Raw genomic sequence first — 22,783 nt, 5'->3', positions numbered from 1 at the left:
GAAACTACAGAGATTCGGGGCTGTTTAAGATGGAATGTGATGCTTTCCATGTGGGCCATCTTCATGCTGTCCAAACAAGTCAGACATGCCAGTTTTCCCAGCGGCTTCACTTTCCACCCTCTGTCTGCCCGTTTTATCTTTTCACATAAACAGTTGTGTGATTTCAGAATTTCTGAACGCAAACTTCTCTATAAGTTGTTTTGTCCAGCATTCAAGCTGTTTATGATGTTAGTGACCACCGTTGTGTACAAGCAAAGAGGCTCTAAAAATGAAAATGAACGCCATGATGCCAGTTGTGTGCATTTTTAGCATTCCGAGTACATTATTGTCAACATGTCGGTGCACATCTTGTTCTTTTATTCTATATCACTTCCCTGTTCTCTGAATGGCCTTTGTTCAGCGCGTGTTGCTTCCACCTTCTCTTATTGGGTTTGTGAACTTGTCTGGAACCTTTTGGCACACGGCTGAACACTAGAATAATAAACCTAAGTGCTGTGGGGTGGCGGTGTTTGGATAGGGAAGAAGTGGGCCGCCACCCTGTTCCTTAATAGTTCACTGGCTCTGTGTGTGTGTCTGTGTGTGTGTGTGTGTGTCTGTGTGTGTCTGTGTGTGTGTGTGTGTGTGTGTGTTCTCAAGCTTTTGTGTGTGTGGGCTTGAAAGCCTGGCAAACACTGTACCTCATTTATCCTCATTTCTACTTCTCTGTTACACTGCCCTTCCCAATAGGTATCTAAATTTATTTCCTGCACCACATCCTATTTAAATTAACCTCGGGACACTGCACAGTGTAGCTGTAAACGTACTGTATGCTGTGATGCTCAAACAAGCACAACAACACCAACTAATACTGAATGTTTACGAATACAATTGGGTGATGAATCTCAAACTGTTCATTTTGTTGGGTTTATGAGGTCCGTGTGTCTTTGTACCATAAATTTGTGGTTGTGTGCAGTAATTATCAGCTGTTATCTTATTGATAAAACTTGAACAAAAACTTGAGTTGTGCAACAAGGGCTTCTTCCACCAGCCCAAAACAAAAAGTTTCAAATATTCATTAGCCATTATTCATTTTAATTATTTTGCACCATGTGTGCTACATTTACCGTCCAATACCAGAGGAAGACAGACAAAAAGGTTTAACCTGTCACCAACAGATCTTTTGATATTATCTTTGCATTGTGAACAACTGTATTGTGAATCCCCAGCTACATGTCTACAGGCAGGCTTAATCTTACAGTGCTCTGTGGGACACTGAACAGACGGCCTTATCTGACCCCCAGGGATCTTTTTTGTTTTCTTTTTTTTAGGCAGCTGGGAGATTGTCGGCCCTCCTGTCCACAGATTAAACCCAAATCTGTTCTCTTTCTCTTATCTGTCATTGGTCCCTGACCAGTGTCTGATTTTCAGATTGTCAGATATTAACTGTGTTTGAATGTTCTCTGGATACCCTTGAGGACATCCACAAACACTGAGTTGTTTTGATATATAGATACTTATTTTATAACCTGAATTATTGTTTGAGTGAACTGAGAGAACCCTGCCACTGTGATGAATAAATGATATTGATTTTGCATTCACTGAGGATCTTTTGAAATCTGAAAAGTGTGAAAAGGTGAAGGAAAGATGGTGGCGGAGCAGAAGGAGGCAGATTTTATCTATTCAATGTTATGTACTGATGTTGTTTATCACATTTTTCACAGATTGAGTAATTGCCTAGAGAACAAATCTACTGTACTGGCCTACGTGTTTGATGACCCTGAACAGAAGTAATAAAATAAAGCATGAAATAGTTCCGTTAAAGCTCCATGTAAATCCCATCTTTATCCCTGTTCACACAGGACTAGTTTGCCAAGAGACCCTGCATTTGTGTTTAAACTTTCAGAAGTGCACTGTCTGTTCCTCAGCAGCCACATTATTAATATAGTGTAAATTCACATACACATGCAGCTCATATTAAAGCAAGTAATGGATGTTTTGTGGCTGAACATGACGACCTTTTGTTGCTCCTAACCTTCTCTGTCATCACTTTTAAACATCAATATAGCTGATCTCTGCTCAGCTGGTGACTGCTGTTATACATGCTACGAGCTGCGATCAGATTTCCTACTTGTTCAATTGTCTGACAACAGAAAACAGATGTTTTAAAAAAGAAACACAACCTCAAACCACAGAGATGCCGATTCACACGGGACTAATATTATCATACGACCTCTGTGTCTGCCGAGAAATAGTTGTATATCACTTTTCAAATTACAGAAATGTCAGACTCACATGGGATTACGATCACAGACGTCCTCTGCAATTATTACAAATCACTAGAGGTCCCCAGGTAATACTAGTCCTGTGTGAATGTGGCTTTTGTGTATCTTGTATCAGTCACATACTCACACACACTCCTGTGCAGCTGTGTGTAACGTCTTTTTAAGCCCTCTTCTTTTTAAACACTGGTGATCCTTCACTGCTTGACAGTTACAATTTGGTCCCTGGTGTTTTTCTGCAGTCGACTCGAGGCAACGTTCTCAAACAAAAGAAAACAAGTTGTCTCATATTCAGGTTATTACCATGTCTTCAGATTGGAAGATAAGGTACCTGTTTGATTGATCTTTTACTCATCCTGATTGTAAAAAAAGCACTTAGGACATTAAGCCTTCTCAACACATGAAATGACGCTTGGTTACCTGTTCAGTCAATCACCATTTCAAACAGAAGGGCCTCTATTCACTGCAGGTGTGTCATTTGCTTTGAACTGTCATGAAAACAATTCTTCAAAGGAACGCCAAGAGATTGAATTTGTCTTTCTCTCAAATAAGATGTCTATACTTTCTGATGGAGAAGAACAAGAGACTTCTCATCTTTACCCCTCCACCTCATTGATTGCTGATTGATTTATGGGTCAGTTAACATGTCATAGGGAGGTTCAGTGTTATTGAAAGCTGTCTTTGAAGGTGCCCGTTCAGCGGATGAATAATGTAATGAAATGGTAATCACAGTGCTGCTCTCTACTCCTTTTTTATTCAGCACACATGCTCCTCTATCTGTGTCCCTCCGTCTGCTGTTTGGTCTTCCTTTAATGAGGATTATCCCCTTCAATGTGGAATAGCAGGTGAGGGGAGCGGCCCTCTTAAGTAAACACCTGTTTATGATCTGTGGGCTCATTGTTTCACTTTAAAACAAGTATTAAGGTATTACTTTACACTATGGCTTGGCACTACTGCAGTACAACATTTAAGAAACTGCCTTAAAGCCATCTGGATTGAGATACATTACATGTGGGAAGCCACAGTCTCTTCAGCGCTTCCATCTGTCTGTAACATGTTAATACAGTTTGTCTGGCACAGATGGAGGCGCTGCAGGTTTGTTTAGCTTTAACTAAAGCCCGTACAGCTGCTTTAACCCTGCAGGCGGTTGGTAACGTTAATTTTAGCAAACATCCCTGATCCTGCTGATAAAACAGGATGCACGTTAACCAGTTCGCCGCTAGCCCACTCTCAGTTTCAGCTCCTGCCACAGTTCACCGCGACCCTCCAGATCTCTCAGATTACTGTTAATCTTTTGTTGTTTTCTCTAAATCTTCAGTTGATGATACTGCTGTAACATACAGTTTCCCTCGCACGATCAATAGTGTCTATCTAGATCCAGTGAGGGGCTATTACCTTCTATTTTATTGGGTTACAGGCATTGCCCACGATACAGTGCTTAGAAAAAGATGTGGATCTTTTTTGGAGACATACTGTATCAAAAATCTCATACTATTGAATCCCTAGACTACCCTATGTTCCTTTTTCAAAAGAGGGATTCGACAGTTTGGGAAATTGACTCATTTGCTTGAGTTATGAAGGTCAATATCAGTCTTTCAGCTGTATGCCAGGTATGAAGTTACCAGCAGCTGTTGGTTAGCTTAGTTTGGCAAAAAGACTGGAAATAAGGGGAAATGGTTTTGTTCTATCCGAAGGTAACAAAATCCACAAGGCAGCAGCCGTAGTGCTCACTGATTACAGGTTATATTACAAGAACAGTTATCCCCGTGAAAAACAAAACATTCTTGCTCCTGCTCAATTATCTCACATCTTATATTTTTACCGTTTAAGATACTGAACTGTTGATTTCTTTGTTAGTAGAACTTCTGGTTGTTGTAGCTTTCGTCAGTTTGAAACTTTCATTTGAAATTGTGACGCGATCACATTTAGGTCAGTGAGAGATTCATTCAATGTTTCTGTTTCTGAATACTGTTTGAATAATTCATGTACAGCAATACATGGAAATATGATCCCTGGAGGTCCAACTGGCAATTAGTCCAGTACGTCATCTGTGCAGACAGTTATTTAAATTCAGTTATACTTTAACAGGAGGAAGGACACCTTGAACAATTGGTCTCTAAAGAGGAGAAGTGAAGTTGGGAAGTTGTTCACCACCACATGTTGCTGTTTTTTTCTTCTTGTATTAATAGTTTGTTCTACCTGACATGATGGTACACGATAGCACCACATGTAATCTAATCTAATGTAATATATTGCAGTGATAACATTCTCACGGCAGCAGGACTGTGAACTACCAGTCTGAAGTAAAGACTGTGTGGTCGACTCACCTCTCACACTTCTACTCTTAAGTTAAATCTTGCTTTGCCACTAATACACCAGTTTAATGAGTAGCAGATGGACTCTGCTTCTTTCCAGATGGTGGCAGTGTGAGTCTCACCTTTTTGTCTTTATGAAAAGTTTGTTTTCTTAACTTTTTCCTGTTTCATATCTGTTGCACCGGTTTCTTCACTTAGAAACTATGTTTGTCTTTAGCGTAAACCTCATTTGACCACAGAAAATGGCAGAAACCTGTTGTGAAAACCCATAAATGTAAAAGAATCAACAGTCAGGTTTTGACGCGACTCAGGGAATAGTTGTTTAGTGAACTGGGTGCAAGGTTTTGGTCTCAGTCTTCCCTCTTGTTGACATGGAAAATCCCCTCAGTCTCAACCCTCCTCTGTGTGAAGCCTTTTCGCCGTCATGACTCAGATTTTCCTTCTTTTCGCTGACTTCTATAAACACACTTGTCACATTTCAGGTTTTTCCAACTCTCCGCAGTGGTCTCACAGCCTCTCGTCTGCTGATTCAACATCATGCATGTTTTTTTGTTTTTTTGCTTTTTACCCCTGCAGCCTGGGATATCAGCGAGAAGAAGAGAGAATGAAGATCCTCTCACCGGTGTGAGTTCCTGGGATGCTCGACCGACCTTTACCTCATGCTTTTCTAAGGCCTCCAGAAGCTGAAGACAGGGTGTCATTGACAGGTAAGTGGACGAAATCTGGTTTAACTTTGAACTTTTTCACTGATGTGAAGCAAGACCTTGAAGTTGTATTTTACACAAACATTTACCCTCACAAAGCTTCATATTGTGTTAATTCTCTGACATCTGAAACCAGTTTTCTCCTGGAGCCATTTCTGGTCGAGACTATTGACATTAAGAATTGGCTGCAGCTTGCCGCACACATAGTAGTGTGCATCCCACTATGTGTGGATGTTAACACATTCCTGCTGCGTGGGAGTGTGCAACAGATCTTAATCATGGATAGGGTTTTGCTATAATTCCAGAGCTGGAAGCGTAACCCTAATCTTTTTGGCACATTATACAGTAAATCAGAGTGTGGCTAAGTCGGGTCCCTGCCAGCTCAATACAGCCATCCCATTTCTGTGGATTTATGACCGGACTTACTCAGAGTAGTTATTTCAATCTACAAAAGCTCTCCCTTTCTGCCTTCTCTTCATTTGTGTCTAAAAACTGATGAGCCACCCCCCGCGGAGTGCTAAACCTTCACACTTGTTTTATTTCAGAGATGGTTCGTGGATTGCTTTGTGCCGTGGTGGATTATTTTCAAAGTAAGCGGTCCAAAGGGCCGGCTGGTTGTGGCCACTTTTAGCTGCAGCGTCCAGAGGGAGTGATGTCCCCACGCAGAGGCAGCACGGACATTGATGGATGGCCTAGCTTTCTGTCGGTTTCTGGTCCCAGACGTGAGGCGTTGTTATGAAAATATAGAAGGAAGCCGGGCTGACAGACCGCAGAGAGATGGCAGCTCGGCCTATGATGGATGGCCACCTGCTGGGCATCCGCCATAGATACAGATAAACTAGAATTGTGGCCTCTTAAGGGAACACTTTCAATGTTCACTAGAAATTGGCCCACAGACGGTGCCACTAAATGTTTTCTGTATTCCTTTAGGATAATAAACTTTATATGGCTGGGGAGGATAAACCAGAAACCACCAGGCAGATGTACCCGATGTAACTGCGAAGCCGCACTGGAACGATTGTTTAACTGGAACTTTACTTTAATTTCCCTCTTGGTTTTCCGTTGGCTGTCGTGCAGACAGGGAAGGAAGCCACAGAGTCGTCATTTTACTCTGTCGCTTCAGCCTGTAAATCAACTCCCTCTAAAGGGGCTGAGTCATGTTAGGCCCCCCCTCAGCCTATAAAGCAGTAGTGTTAATGGTGGCATTCACAGAGGTGATTTGCAGCCTGCCTCTTTATCCCAACACTGGTGGCCTCGGGACGGCTGATTGATGGTGTTTGTCGTCCAATCTTGGGCTCTAACAGGAGAGTAGTTCCTGTTGGTTTGGCTTGGTTTCATTTGTGGCATATTCAGTGTTCTCCAGACCTCCCATTGAGACGTGACCAAGAATGACCTTGAACTCCCTCCCTGACGTCTCAGTGCCTGAAGGACAAACTTGGTGCCTACCAATGTGACCCAGTTATAGGAGAAGAAGGAAGAGAAGGAGTTTAGAAGAGAAAAGGAAGAGGGGCAGATCTGTGTTTGTGTGTGTGTAAGGCAGCGGCAGGGCATAGCCTACTTCTCGTACCCTACTTTACCCCTCTCTTCATCTGGGAGCTGAGCAGCTGAGCTGAGCTCTGACTTCACCATCTTGTCCTGTTGTTTCCTTTATGTTATTTCATGCTGGCCAGATGGTCGATTACAGGTCAAGGTAAAAGCTGAATGCAGTCGCTGTCACAAGAAAATACTCCTCTGGAAGCTGATCGACTGGTTACTCAGGATATTAGAGACTCTTTGTTAAACTTCAGTGATCATGAATATTATATCAAAGAGGTTTAAGCAGGGAACAAGTTAATACATGAAGATCCCGTGTTGACTATAGCTACCAGGAAAATCATGTTTTAAAACCTATCCATTTTATATCTAACTTAAAAGTCTTAAAGCTACACTACTCAATATGTTAACAGTGGAGAAAATGACTGCATGTGATATTGAATTAGTCACTTTTCAAATGTTATTTCGGTTTACTCTGACCGCTCTCCTCAATCTTAGTTGAAGCAGCAGGACGCAGCTGTTTTCACTGAAAATCCTCTTAAACACTCGCTGCAGGCAGCTAACTTCTGCAGCCAGCAGAGCTAAAGCATTCATCAAGTGGCCAGAAACATGACTGGATGTGTAAATAAGAAGCTGTTTCCAAACATATTTCCAATAGCAGCTTAAAAAGATTATGTTAATGTTGTGTTTACAGCTTTTTGTGCTGCCCCCATGTGGTCAGAGAACAAATAATGCAGTTTTTCATTACTTCAAACCTAATTTTTGATACTATTTATAGGCTGTTATTAGGCTATTAAAGCCTCAGCACACACACAAATAGCAATGGAAAGTAGGCCAAGGCTAAATTTACTGAGGGACCATAAGAAAGTACAAATTTGAAGAATGCACCGGTACTTTATTTAAGTATTTAATTATGTAATTCTACTTTGCTGCAGAGGGAAATAATGGATGTTCTGTTCAGAATAACAATACGATGGATGTCTTTGTCTTGGATTTGGCTCTGCTGTTAACAGACACACAAGCTGAAGTTTTGCACATCCTTTGAGCTGCCCCCAGTTGATACACACATCCTTTTTTGAATCAAACCCTGGGATCTGGACAACTGAAATGCACTTGGTGCTACTGACCCTACCGACAGGCGTGTGAGAGTTATGTTCTGAAGCAGTTGTATCATGCTGTATGTACACGTCGTACATCCAGCTTTACCTCTTTTAATTCACAGTGACATCTTCTTTAATTAAGAATTTGCTCAGTGATTAACTATAATTCTTTTTCGAGCTCTCGGTGTGTGGCTAGCAGTGTTTTTAGATCAGACTGACGGATAAGAAGCAGGACTGCAGATTCATAGAGTACGTTTTACCCTTTTCTCCAACGCTGAATCCTCACACCTCCAGGCTTTTTTCTCCTTCTTTTCACTGGCATCTTCTTTAGTTTTTGTCTTGAATGCACTCGGATGAAGACTTAATTTTGACAGATGAAAAGGCTCAAATCAAAAAAACTTTTTAAAGTGAGATGATACCCTCATGCAGTTCCGCTTTCTTTTTACTCTGTCTGAGAGTAGAAAGGCCTTTAACTGACAGCTCGCCTCTCCCTGGCTTTCTGTTTCTGTCTCCTTTCTCCTCTTTTTACAGCCTGACAAAGGCAGTAGAGGACTTTGCAGAGTGTAGTTTCTTTGGTCAAAGGAAATGGTAGAGGAGGAGCGGGGCATGGAGAGAGGAGGTGTATCTGTCAGAGGGAGAGAGGCTGGGCTGTGCTGAGGAGGAGGAGGAGGGAGGAGGAGGAGGTGGGAGGAAGGGGAGGGGACTGTGCTCCCATTCACGTTGGCGGCATTTGGCTTGAGAATGAGCTGTTTCTTTTTTTAAGGGGGGGTTAGAGAAGTTTTCCTCAGGAGAGTTGGTCAGAAACAGAGCCAAACATCCAGGAGAGCAGGCACAGAGTGAATGTTTGAGCCGACTAAAGCTGAAGGAGCTGAAGGAGAAGAGGCCGGGAGATAAGAAGGAGCTGGTCACACTCCAGAACAGATATGCAGGGAGCAAACTGGGGTAAGAAACTCGGAGGGAAGGGACGTTGGAGAAAAGGGAAGTTGAATTTTACTACGGTGGCAATCAAGGTGACATACAGTGATGTTTGGTATTCGGACTTCTAAGCTATTTTCACAGGTTTATTGCATGTTAGTGTTAAAAGAAACCCAGAAACTTTATAGTTGTAGTTGTGAAGGGAAACGCAAAGATTTATCAATGAGTTTGGTGCAATTTTGTCATGTTTTTAACAAAAAACTTCATAGTCTTAATAATATAATTAGAAAAGAAGATTAATTGAGAATGAAAATAACTGTTAGTTGCAGCCACAGGAATAACTTAAGTCTAACACTGACAGGCTGCCGCCACCTTTCATCGATCGCTCTGTTCTGCTACTGCTCATTAAAACAAAAACAGTGACAGGCTCAGGACATTAATCCAGAGGTGTGTGTGTGTGTGTGTGTGCGTGTGTGCGTGTGTGTGTGTGTGTGTGTGTGTGTGTGTGTGTGTGTGTGTGTGTGTGAGAAAGGAGGCCTCTGCAGTCTTTCAGTGTGCTGTATAATCATTGACAGTGTTCAGTTCATCAGACAAACTGTAGGCTCTCATGAGGAATGTCTGTTTAAGTGTTTTATAGGCTGCTACTGGTGTTAGTGCAGGGTGTCGATGCTACGCTTGTTAAGTAAATTAAGGCAATTTTGGCTTCATTCGAATCTTTTACAGTTTTGGTTTAAAGTAAGTAATTGCCTCAAACATGGCAGTTGGCTTCTATACAATTAGCTTTCACACTGATGGCAGGGATGTCATGAGCCAGTAGCTCAGGAATGTGTTCCTGAAAATTTGGTGTGACACAACAAAACGTCTTATTTGCTAACAGGTCGATAGCTGTCAACAAGGCAAATAATGGCTGATATCAATGTTCAACTAAGGCAAAGTAATTTAAAGATGTAATCTTGTCACTATTTGCCACTTTTTCCTGAAATTTCAAAGACTAAACAGTTAAAATAATGGTTGCGGTTGGAAACATTATCATTTGGCACGGTGACCGGCTGTGTCTGCCAGGGGTGTGAGGTGTCTGCCCGGGGAAAGGTAGGTTGTCTACAAAAACTAAAATAGTTTTGTCACACTTTTCTCTCTATGTTCCAGTTTCTAGAGAGAGAGGTGGGGGAAGAATAAGGAGATGGGAGGTGGGGTGCAGAACAGACAGAGAGAGAGAGATTCAAAAGTTTGGGCAGAGAGAGAGAGATGTAGAGTGGAGGAGGGGATCTACAGACTCATTTGTTTGTTCCCTCATGCAGACGATCCCTGCTGAAAACTGAGACACCCTCCTCTTCCTCCTCTTTATTCTGTCTTGACTTATTTCCCCTCCACGTCTTCCTTCAGTCAGACTCTCAGTGGTGACAAACAGTATAAAACTTTCCTTTTTTTCTAATAGGTCTCAACACTTCACCTGGTGTGGGGGAATATTTTTAGCCTCTCACCTCGTGGGCTGTGGGTGTGTGTTTATGGCGTGGCGCTAACAAAGAGGGATTTAGTGCAGCGGTCTTTCAGTTTGTCTCAAAGCAGGTTTGTGTGACGTTGCAGTCTCGCAGGGCCGGTCCATTAAACTGTGTATACTGTATCTGTGTAAGATGGCTTCTATAAAAAGGCTTTTATACTGCGTATTTCTCCACTTGCCAACCTCAGATGCAGTCAGACGAGTGGCTGCCCTGCATGCCAATGAATATCAATGAAATGTATCTAGACTTAGTGCTGTATGTTTAATGAAATGCACTGCTGAGACTGGACTGACCTGACTGTCAGTCTGTGAACTCAGGACTTTTGAGTTGGATGTTTCAGAGCAGACTGCAGCCTCTGTTTCACATTTCATATTCAGTGAGGTCGTGCAGACTGAAATCTCAGCAAGAATTTTGAAACGTATTGATCTCATCAGTCAGCATATGGATTTCTCATCTGTGCTACAGCTCCCATTTCACCTCAGAGATAAGACGCGTGTAAAATAAACGTTTATCTCCTCTCTCCTTTTCGTTTGCAAAGACCAGAGAACAAAACATCCAGGTAGTTATTCATCTATCGGCCAGATTTCAAGTCTTTGAGTATTTCTAAAGTTATGGCTGGGCGATATGACCTTAAAATGATATTGCAGAATGTTTTTGTAATTTAAAACACTGTAAACAAGGGGTCAGTATTGGTTAAATACAGAGTTAATGGGGTGTCCCGGTAGCTCAGTCATTGGCAACTAATAGTTCTTGTCATGCGTTTGCTTTTAGTTTGTAAGGTTTTGGGTGCCACAGTTTTATGCAGAACAATCACATTTTTACAAACTGCAGCAGTTGCAGATTGTCTCTCTGCAGCTTTTTCTTATATTCTTTTCTCATATGAGTAATCCCATAAAACTGTCAGTGCTGAAAGCCTGGGGATAAAACCCTGACGCCTCGAGGTGACAGCATGTCCCCAGAGCTGCTACTGTTGGCTGCTGAAGAGCAAAAAACGCTCAACGCAGGAGAAATACTGCTTCAGATCTCCTCGGTCAGGCTGTGGCATGTGAATGATGAGACATCAGAAAAACAAAGGCTGACCAGCATTAATTCAGTCCATGTTAAGTCTTACCTCTCATTAGCTGTTGCAGCCACACATTCCTCCTGCTGGAGGAGTGACTGACTGAGTCAGTCTGTCTGTCTGCTGCATTAAAACCTTCAAGGGCTTTCCCAGACAATAACAGTCTGCCCACAGTCACAGTCAGCTGACACTGTTGGCATTATCGGGGCTGTTGAAATATAATGCAGTGCTGTGCAGTGCTAAGTACACAGCAGAAACATGCTGTGTGTATGACATGGAAATGTCTTGTTTTTGCAGTATTTCAGTGCTGATACTAGATGTTGTTCTGCCTTCTCAAATTAGAAGATTTGCTGGTTTTCTTTTGGACGTTATGTTAGTAAATATGAATAAATCTGGGTTTTCTCTGGTGGGAATCTTTCTCAGTTTTCTTACCAAATAATTGTGTTGAATATTTGACAAATGACTAAATAATCAAAATAGTGAATGGCAGCTGTACTTTGGTATAATTACACCTCGTATTTGTAGCCTATCATCTACATTCAGCCCCCTGTATGGTTGTCAAGGTTTCGTCCACCAGTCGTTTGTTTTTAATGTCCATTTATCCTCCATTAAAACCAACTGGAAGCGTATGGAAGCTCGTGAAAGCTATAGAACCACTGAAGGCTTTAAGATGCTAAGGAGGGGTCCTGGCCTCCCTGTCAGCCCTCTGACCCGCCCCCCCTCCTCCCCCATCCTCACCCTTCTAATGTTTGAGGCCCTGGTCACCATGACGACAAAAGAGAAACCAGGACCTCATGATCATGACGGGGGCTTTAAAAACAGTTTGAGACCCCTCAGCTCTCCTCAGTAGAGTCTCTGCATAGTTTCACTTGTCTTGAGTCCTGCAGGATTAGAGCTTTATTCACTTATGAGGGGAGATTTGGGGGGGGGGGGGGGGGGGCAGAATGGACTCCCCCTGATCAGAAACACTGATCTGAGGACAGCAACGGCTAGAAGACGCCTCTATACTGTTACGCTGACCAGGCTCATTCTGGAACTGTTCTGGTACTTTTAATTTGAATACTTTTAATACATTCTGCTGCTCAGACTTTTGTTCTTCTCATTCATTAAGACTTTAAAGCACTTATTTTATTTGTCATGGACTAATTTCAGCCTGATGAATTGCTTCTTCTGCTTGAGTATATGATCTGAATCCTTCCTCCATCACTGACAGCAGTAATTGAGGTGCGCAGGATGAATCTTTAATGATGCACATTTTAAACTCCATTTCAAAGTGCATCCACCAAATGACCAAAGAGAATTAATGAACGGAGCATTTCTGCTCGACTGCCTTGAAATTGATTTTTACTGCACTACCTTTGTTTTACTTTCCAATAACAGTTTGTTAAAGTCAGACCACCTCCGTCATAAGAAAAGCAGACGCTGACAGATGCTGGTGCAGTAAAGATGTTTCACAGTTTTTTACATATACCAACATGTTGCAGAAGCAGATTTGTCTTAATCAGTTATAATGAGTGTAAGTAGGGATTAGCCCGACTTTGAATGTGCTAATTAATGCATGTTAATCACAGTTGAATCGCAGTAGTAGGCCCTCAGTAAACTTGGCATGTTGGTAAATGACTTGGCACGGCCGTCGTCCTGGCAGGTGGAGTCTAGATGTGTGTGTGGCCAGCAGGCCGGCTGTCAGCCCCTCTGACATCTTATCAGGCATCTTCATTACTAATTACAAACATGGACACTCGTTCCTCCGGGGTTTTTATCTTCTTTTAATAAGTTTACATGCACACTTATATTCTAGGCTCAAGGTATGAAGGATATGTTGATATTTTTCAGGTTTATGAAACATTTTAACTTCACCAAGTAGGTTTTGTTTTCGCCTTCATCTGTTTGTTTGTCTGTTGGGTTGTCAGCAAGATTACATGAAAATCCACTGAACGGATTTCCATGAAACTTGGATGTACGATTGTCCACAGTCCAAAATAGACCACGTTAAGTTTTGGTGTGGATCCAGGAATTTTTCTCACTTTTCTTAAACGTTGCAAGATAGAGTGTTTTTCTACATTTCCATTGATTTCTCAGGGATCAGTGCATCGATCAAGAAGAAAAAAACTCGGGTGTATGTCGATGGCTGGTATTGAAGTGAGTTCAGTATCATGTCAAAATAAAAAAACAAGACCTAGTGGGTTAAAATATGTTTTATTTGATAGGTTTGACTGAATTAGAGGGGACTGTTGGGCAGAGGTATGCACTCTTTGTTTAGACATGTATACAGTACATTTATGATAGGCATATCAATTTGGCTTCTTGCCTGTTTACAGTCGGCTCTGGGCGTTGTCATGGATGAGTTGTACACAAACACAAGCCAACTTGCCAAAAGTTAGCTTGGGTAGAGACGCTTCCCTGAGAGAAAGAAAATCCTGTATTTCCGGTTGGAGGGGGGATCATAACGACTTAGGAACATTCTGAAAAACTCGTAAAAGTTTATTGGATATTCACAAGAGTGTTCAAGTCAATGTTTTGTGCATGTAAACAAAAGTCAATATGTCAACAGGAAGGTTAAGAAGAGTAGTAGAGGAGAGGAAACAAGAGGAAAATAAACTGGTCTAATGAACTGGTCTGCTTCTCATGAACAGGACACACCCGTCAGTTGGATTTCCTCGTATTTTGTGACCGACTGAGATGTTTTTATAGAACAAGTGGCTCTGCTGCTGGCATGTGTCAGTGCACCGTGACCTCATCATCATGCGTCCTGTTTGCCATTGTTCTCCAACACAACACTCCACTGTTCGCCATCCATTGTTGACATCATCGTCTGTGTGAGCCTGTTATAGTGTCAATATTTACCACCAGGCCTGTGAGAGTGTGGGAGGGAAAAGAGTAAGTGTGTGAGATCTTGTGCCTCCTACGCCGTTAAAACGTTTCTCACAACTGTTTATTTTTGTGTACTGTTAGATTTACTCCGCAACTGAAACGCCCACAGCTGCATCATCACAGCAAGTTCAGCCTGTCTCCTCTTCTGTGCGATCCTCATCGGAGGTATTATCCACTGTTACCAACTTTCAGTTGTTCCTACGGCTGATAAGATGTGTTGAGACAGTAGCCTTTGTTGCTGTCAGGGAAAATACCAGCATGTTAGAAGCCATTTTACATCTCAAATGAAAAGAGACCCTTTTCTCCTGCTGCCTCATGCCTCGGGCCCGGTTTGTGCTGCTTGAATGGCCTTCATGAATGGCCTGTCCTGGTTCTCTGTGTGTGGGCCACCATGGTCTTGTGGGACATTTGTATGCTTCGGTCTACTGTATATCATCTCTGTTTGACCTCCATCCCTGTGTGTGTTTGTGTGAGTGTGTGTGTGTGTGTGTGTGTGTGTGTGCGTGTGCGTGTGTGTGTGAGAGAGAGACAGGGAGACATTCCTTGAAGGCACCCTGGTGTGTAGAAAGAACAGCTAGAATTTGACCTTATCAGAGAAAAAAACTGCCATTTCAACCAGTATTTAGTTTCCCAGATGGAGATGTATGACAAGAACAGGTCTTTGTGACAGTGTGTAAAAAAAACCTTATTAACACAACTTTGACAGGAAAATGTTCAAATTCCATCACACTTTGGGGCTTTCGGGACTCGAGACACTTCCTGAAAGACTCAACTTTTGCGACTGTTGTGACAAGATTTCAACCGTGAAATCAGATTTGATTTAAGACGTTTCATCTCAAGACTGCAGACTTGACAAGACTCGAGTGGGATTTGCTCCTCAAGTAGACTTGAAGTTGTCTCAGATTACCGGACATGACTTGAGACTTGCTTCTACATAATTTGACGCTTAACTTGTAGACTAGACACAAGAGACTTGACACCAGCGTTTTGATTTGTTGTGGATGACTTGAAACTTGCTATTACATTGACTCTAAACGAAACTTCTGATGTGCTGTTATAAGATTTGATATTTGAGATAAGATTTGACTTGTCTTGAAATACTTTCCACTTGACTTGGACCACTGTCAAATGACTTGAAACTTGAGTTGAACTTCTTATTGTGAGTTGACTTGGACCTTTCTGGAAGGGCTTCATGTTAAAGACTTGTCTAAAATGACTCGGCCTTGACTTGTATTGGATGACGTTTGACTTGTCGGACCATCTGACTCACACTGCTGTTGTTCTCCTCCCTCAGAGCGAGTGACCCCTCTGAGCTGCCACCATGGCCCTGGTTCAGGCTCTGCCCGTCTCTGCTGAGCCCCACAACCCCGGCCTGAGTGGAGGAGCCCGCAGGAGACACCCCTCCAGCTCTTCACCCCCCATCAACGCTCCGCCCTCCACTGTGGATCCTATGGGCTCCGTCAGCAGCCTCATCGCCACGCGCCCCGGCCACTACCAGGACCACCGTTCAGGTGTCGAGCTCGGAGCCAGGGGCCGCTGGCCCACACCAGGAGCCCCCTGCCTGGGCTCCGAGTCTCCCCAGGACCCCTTACTGCAGACCATCCCTCCTCTGAAGAAACAGAGCTCCACCACTTCTAGCAGGGGGTTGGAGAAGGAGAGCGGGAATGGGAACTATACCTATGTGAATGAGGACTATGTAGGAGACTGGAACGATAACCACGTGACACCCGTCAGTCCAGGAAGTGAGATAGACGAGATTAAAGAAGGATCAGGGCTGAATGAGAATATGGGGGGACCTCCTCCAAAACTGATCCCCGTGTCTGGAAAACTGGAGAGGGTGAGTCTCATTCCGTCTGATGGCAACCTAACTTTTTAGATTGTTTTGTCTAAAGCCAGATCAATATATTGGTTGGCATATGTGCTGCATGTGTCTTGTATTTTATTTCCTAATATCAGTATTGTATCTCATATCAGCTCCAATGATGGCAAATAACTTAATAGTTGTTAACTGTGCATCTCTATTCCTCCAGAACATGGAGAAAACAGTGCTGCGGCCCACTGCCTTCAAACCTGTCATTCCTAAGAACCGTACTTCAATGCAGTACCTCTCCCCTCGCCACTGTGCCAACGCATCGGAAAGCCAAAACAACCTGAACCTGCTCAGCCCGACCCACAGAGAAGTGTCACCCTCCTCCAACGAGAAATGCAACCTGTACAGCAGAGTCCGAAGCAGCGGCAGCAGCCAGTCCTGTCAGATGTCTGACTCTGAACGCACCTCGCTCTCCGGCCTCCCACCGTACAGCACCGCCAGCTACACCCAGACATCAGGAGAGGCCTCTGTCGGCCACCTGGAGCCCATGAAGAGCGCTCCGCCCGTCAGCGGACACGGACACTCCAACTCTGACAGCGGGCGCTCGTCTTCTAAGAGCACAGGTTCCGGCTCGCTGAGCGGTCGAGGACAGCCTCTGTCTGACAGCGGGTCCAGCGGGCGCTCCCCGGGCCCGGTGGAGGGTTATGAGGGGGTGGTGAGAGACCTGGAGGACAAGCTGAGGGAGAGAGAGCTGGAGCTGCAGCAACTCAGAGAAAACCTGGACGAGAACGAAGCCGCAATCTGTCAGGTTGGTAAAACTCACTCCAGTGTTTCCTTTTTTCCCCCCACAATTTTTTGCAACTGTAAAATCAGTGCGTGTGTATTTCAAAATCAAAATCTGTTTTTAATATTTAAATCAAGGACTGTGGGTAAATTTGACACTGTCGGTCTGTGTTTGTTGCAGGTGTATGAGGAGAAGCAGAAGCGCTTCGAGCTGGAGCTGGAGGAGCTGCGACAGGGCTGTGCCACCAGGATGCAGGTAGCCTCGCAGAAGGCCCAGCGAGCGCAGCAGGTGCTCCAGCTGCAGGTCAGAACCTCTGATGTGACCTCCACAAATACAGTCGAAGACCAGAAGATGTCTTTTCAGAGCCTGATGAACCTCAGGTCTTTGAGTTAAAATCAGTATCTTTAGGAATTAGAAAGCTGTCAGGATGTTTCCACATCCAGGATAACCAGCATCATTTTGTGTGAAATTCATAATCTCTTTAATCTGAGAGTTTCAGAGATATCATCTGCAGAGATTTTTACCTTCTCTCAAATGTAATACAACTAGATTTCAGTCGGCTCATGGTGCCTAAAATGCCCCAAAAAACCTTTTTTAAAAACCCAACAGCAGCGTCTCTCCAGAAATCATGACCTGTTTTCTCAGAATAATCCACAGATGTTGTTGTGAGCAGTTTGATGCAGGAGCTATTTTCTTTCTCCTCTGTATCACTGCACAGTTGAAACTTGAGGCAGCTTAGTTAGTTTACCTCACTTACACTTCCTAATGCACAGTTATACGGTTGGTGAGTGTCGTTTGGCAGAAACAGAATAGTTCTTATATGAAACTGCAAACAACAAGGTTTATGGATTATTTTGAGGAACAGGGTCATGATTTCTGGAAAGAGCCAAACTGAGTTCCATGTAGTTTTATTAAAGTCGAGAGAGGGCAGACATCTTTACAGCTGATACCTGAAACACGTCAACTCGTATCAAAACAATCTAGATGGATAAATGACACTACAGGTATGTGGAAAATTGTGTATATTGGATTTAAGGCAGAACTGTCCCTTTAAATTACACAAATCCTCTCACAATAAGGGTAAAAAATGTGTCAAAGGACTGTGTGGCTTTGTTAAGAGTTGATCACCCTGACTGTGTCTCGGCTGCAGGTGTATCAGCTCCAGCAGGAGAAGAAGAAGCTGCAGGAGGACTTTGCTCAGCTCCTGAAGGAGCGGGAGCAGCTGGAGGAGCGCTGCTCCTCCTACGAGCACGAGAAGATCCAGCTGGGGCCTCGACTGGAGGAGAGCAAGTGGGAGGTGAGCTGCAGAAAAGGTTTAGGCAGTAAAGTTCTGATCGATTTTATTATCTCCCATCACTCCTTAAATTCACATTACTTTAGGCTCTGCTCATATTATACAATGACTTTTATTTTAGAGCATCGATCAGCTCCTCCATAATATTTATGATACATTTATTTCATTAATTAAAAGAAATGGACTTGACCATGATTATTATTGTTCAGTGCACCTCTCATTCATTTGAAACAGGACATAATAAATGTAGCTGTGAAGGTCTGATTGATGGGGATCTTTAAGCCCTCGTCACGGTCTGACAGGCTCCATAATCAGAGGTTTGTTCATGTGACAGCAGCAAGGAGAACTTTTAATAAGATGTTGCTTCAGGAATCAGACCAACAGAACAGACTGCCTCTGTCTGAAAGAGACACGGATCAATAAATATAACTGCTCCTCTCTGTTCTCTCCCCTCTCTCTGCTGTTTGAGGTGATCAATTATCACAAGGATTCAATAAAAATAGATGGACAGTCTGTGTGTTTGATCCCTGAAACTGATCAGCTGATCATTTGTGTCTTTTTAAGGTCACTGTGACCTCACAGAACACATTGTTGGCCGTTACTCAACAATTCATAAGATAATTCTGTATTTTTCACAGAAGTTTAATAAGTTAAACGATGAAGTAATGACCAAAGGTGTTATAAATTTATAAACACTTTTCCGACTGCTGCTGCAGAGGCATAAAACCACGACGAGGTAAATCTAGATTTTATACAGGGTGATATATGAACTTCTCCTCGACAGGGCCGAACACATTATTTCTTTTTTCTTACACGATCTGTGAGTGAGCACAAATTCAATTCACATGTGTAAGAGGAACCTTTTAATGACAGAGATGTTTTTGTATTTGTCAAACAACTTTTAGTCAGACAAACATAATTCAGATTACATTTATTGGAATTCAGTGTGACTAGGTACTTTAAACTAGATGAGTTTGGGTTGTGATTGACATTTTTCACTACTTTATAGACTCATTCATGTCATTCAGAGTGAAATATACCAACAGTAATTGTCAGTTCCATCTGGTCTGTTCTGATAGATTGGGATTTAGTTTTTTTGTCAGTAGGTTTCTCATGTTTTTGTTCATTTTGAGAGCAGCTAAAGAGAACACTTTTGTTTTGGAACTACTGTAATCATGCATCATGTAAACTGTGATTGTACTTGACTGTCAAAACATAAATCTACAGGAAAAAACAATTGTCAGTTGAAACTCTCTCTAACTTCTCTCTATAATTTATGCTGGTGCTTTGCTGAACCGAGTCCTGAACGTTTCTCTTCTCCTCTCAGGTCTGTCAGAAGTCGGGGGAGATCTCGTTGCTGAAGCAGCAGCTGAAGGAGGTGCAGGGGGAGTTAGCCCAGCGGGTGGGAGAGATCGTGTCGCTGCGGGGTCAGCTCAGAGAGACTCGCGGCGAGCTGACAAACACCCAGGTCCTCCTCCAGGAGGCCCACGGCAACACCCGCACTCGAACCCTGGAGCTGGAGGTGTGTGAGAACGAGCTGCAGCGCCGCAAGAGCGAAGCTGAGCTGCTCAGAGAGAAGGTGGGACGTCTGGAGGGAGAGCTGGTTCATCTCAGAGATGCTCTGGCCAATCAGGGCCCAGGAAACAGACAGTGTCAGGTGTTCCAGGAGACAGAGGAGCACCTGCTGGCCTACGAGAGCGACGAGGCGAAGGCCCAGCGGCAGAGCAGCACCGAGGCCCTGCAGAACATGAAGGTGCAGATGGACAGGATGAGGGCCGAGCTGACCTTCGAGCGTCAGCGCGCCGAGCAGCAAACAGGAAACTTTGAGGAGGAGCGCAGGATATGGCAGGAGGAGAAGGACAAAGTGATCCGCTACCAGAAACAGCTGCAGCAGAACTATGTGCAGATGTACCGCAGGAACCGAGAGCTGGAGCAGCTGCTGCAGGAGCTCAGTCACGAACTGGAGAGCAGAGAGGAGGACGAGGGCAGCGGCAACGAGATCAACTTTGATGAGATCGCCGCCACTGAAATCTGACCCTCGTGTCTCCCCGTCTTTTGATTTGCACTACTGTCAGCTAAAGGTTTTCTCACCCACATGCACACGGATCTAATCTCAACAGAATATTACAGATTGGTTTCACAAATGTAAAAAAACAAACACATCTGCAGTGTAAAATCAGCTACACTTTAGTCCTGCCTCACTGGTCTGTTCTCTGAGGAGTCCCACTTGAAAGCCGGTGACGTCTATTAGTCATTAGTAGGCCGCCTCAGTCGTCTGCTCCTCCATTAACGTCTCCGTTAGTGTTAACGAATCATCCCGGTTCCTCCGTCACAGTTTCAGGCATTTGTTGTGAGTGAGTAACTTCTCCCAAACTTTAACCATCCTCCTTGCATTGGAGATGACTCCACCCTCCCCGCTGGGTTTAGCGCCACACACCCACTCTGTGTGAGCGGTCAGCTCTCATTAGTGCCGCTAATTTGGACGGAGCCCACGCTGTTGTCAGTCGACGGTAAACGTGGGATTACACATTCAGTGTGTCACGATGAGAGAGTGAATCAGAGCGAGGTGGTGATGATGATGATGATGATGATGTGGAGAGAGTTATGTTGTTTTTCTCAAAACCACTCGAGCCTTTCTGTAAACTAACATGACCAACAAGTTAACAGAAGATGTTTCCAAAAGACGTCAACTGCCTCAAATCAAAACAGAAGAAGAATGGATGTTACAATCATATATGGCTTGAATAAGTTGTTGTTAAGCAGACAGAATTAGATTCTGTTTGAAGCGTCTCATCCTGGACTTCACTCTAAATGATGGAAACAATATCATGAACATCGATGGAGTCTGATGTAATTAAACCCAGTAACATCTGGAACAAATACGATCTGAACGGCTGACATTCAGTACACGTCAGCTTTTCTGACAATGAGATTAAATCGCTCTCCCTGTAGTGCAGGAGCTGCAGATATGGATCAAATCCTCTGAAATACTGGAGCCGAACATCATGACTTTGTAAATGGTCAGAAAAATCAATTGGTCTTTTTTCACAGCAGACATTTTTGCACACGTCATAACAGGAAACATTGATTTGTGTGTACTGGATCACAGTGGTGGCTTACTGGGACACTGAAGCCTTGTTCACACATGATATGATATATTTTAAAATTCTGTCCACACAGCCTCGGTTGTACAACGTATCTCTGCACACACAAGAACGCAAAAACGATCCCACAGGCTCAACCAGGCATGCTGGGCTCGTAGGCGGCGATAGTCCGCTACGCAAACAATACGTCAAACACCAGACAAGAACATTCTGATCATCCCGAGAAAACTTCTCTCCAGATAAAATGCTCCAGAATGATAGAACACAGCACAGTGAAGTCGTAAACTTGAAATTAGACCTCAAACTTGAAACAAACTGGTCGTCCACTGTTGCTGCTTTAGGCGCGTGCTCATTAGAAGAAACCAAAACAAGTCATTTAAAAGGTAATTGTTTTCCCAAACCCTCAGATGCATACGGACACGAGGCTTTAATAAAACTGAGCCATGTGTAACGTGACGTGTTCGACCGTCTGCTGTGGGAAAGACAGAAAACCGAAGCAACTAAATATTAAGTATCCATCGTTCATGGAATTATTTCCATTTGCTTTTTCTATAGTGACACTTTAAAATGTCCTCCATGAAACAGTCCAAGTGGGAAACTGTTTAAAAGATGTTTATTTTCTTCTATTAACTGAAGTCAATATCTGACACCCGCCAAATCTAACTGGGTGACTTCATCACATAAATATCCAACATGGCCAGAATATTCTCGTCACTCATTCCCACTGTTCTGAATTAACCAGGTTTCTTCTGGCTTCATGAACGCGCTCTGTACTGACGCACACCCACGATGGCTCTTTTATCTGGTAATTACAGAAATGACACTTTCTCTCTGTAAGAGGTGATTAAAGTTTGATGACTGTGTGGGTGAAGCGTTACTCAGACTTTATTTGACATCGCTGAAAGGGAACCATGCACTGAACATTTGGTGTTTTGACCGCGGCAGGACAGTTTGTTTTTTTGTTTTTTTTCCAGTTATAGGACCAGCTTCACGTGTATTTACTTTCCCTGTACAACATGTTTGTTGCCCCGTCACTGCTGATTGAATCGTCGTCCTCTGTAAATAACCCCCGACCATCATAAAGTCTTCTTCCAGAGATGTCTCGTCCATCTCGCAAATAAAAACATAGCCACTGTGAATAGACCAAAGCAATGTCGCACATTATATTTTGCTCTTACAGATACGACGCCTGTATATGTACGTGTGTGTTTGTGTGTGTGTGTGTGGATGTTTTGTTCTGGTTCCTCTGTATAATTTTATAATCCACGATATTTGTATGAAGACATTAAATGTATATTTTCATGCTGTACATTTCTTGAACACTGTTTTTAATTAAAAAAGGCAAAAAATGTAACGACTGATGGTGTTAAACTTCATCCAAAATCAGAAAAGTCGTGCAGGTGATGCGTCTGTCTCGTACACAGGATCAATACTTTCCTTTACAGCACAAAGTATCAAATGAAATGTTTACGTTGCTGATAAAATGAGGCTCCAGTCTAAGTTTTTAAGGCTCAAATGACTGTTCAACTTTGTTTT

General features: G+C 43.2%; 1 protein-coding gene across 4 annotated transcripts in view; it reads left to right on the top strand.

Moving 5' to 3' along the window:
* Window positions 1-22,601, top strand: part of LOC119009733 (leucine zipper putative tumor suppressor 2 homolog) — a 33,601-nt gene extending 11,000 nt beyond the window's left edge. The window contains exons 2-7 of one of the 4 annotated variants that reach the window (XM_037081276.1): window positions 5,150-5,280; window positions 15,550-16,092; window positions 16,286-16,873; window positions 17,030-17,152; window positions 18,000-18,146; window positions 19,471-22,601. In XM_037081276.1, the coding sequence (XP_036937171.1) occupies window positions 15,577-16,092; window positions 16,286-16,873; window positions 17,030-17,152; window positions 18,000-18,146; window positions 19,471-20,178 (2,082 nt within the window). In that variant the 5' untranslated portion in view covers window positions 5,150-5,280; window positions 15,550-15,576 and the 3' untranslated portion in view covers window positions 20,179-22,601. Of the gene's footprint in view, window positions 1-5,149; window positions 5,281-8,704; window positions 8,853-14,336; window positions 14,421-15,549; window positions 16,093-16,285; window positions 17,153-17,999; window positions 18,147-19,470 lie in introns of those variants that run through there. The other 3 variants (XM_037081274.1, XM_037081273.1, XM_037081275.1) reach the window with 3 other exon arrangements.
* The last annotated feature ends 182 nt before the right edge of the window (window positions 22,602-22,783 follow it).

The sequence above is a fragment of the Acanthopagrus latus genome, chromosome 20, assembly GCF_904848185.1.
Source record: "Acanthopagrus latus isolate v.2019 chromosome 20, fAcaLat1.1, whole genome shotgun sequence".
Lineage (NCBI taxonomy): Eukaryota > Metazoa > Chordata > Actinopteri > Spariformes > Sparidae > Acanthopagrus > Acanthopagrus latus.
The sequence above is the reverse complement of the archived record's forward strand: the minus strand, read 5'-3'. Positions and strand labels throughout refer to the sequence as shown.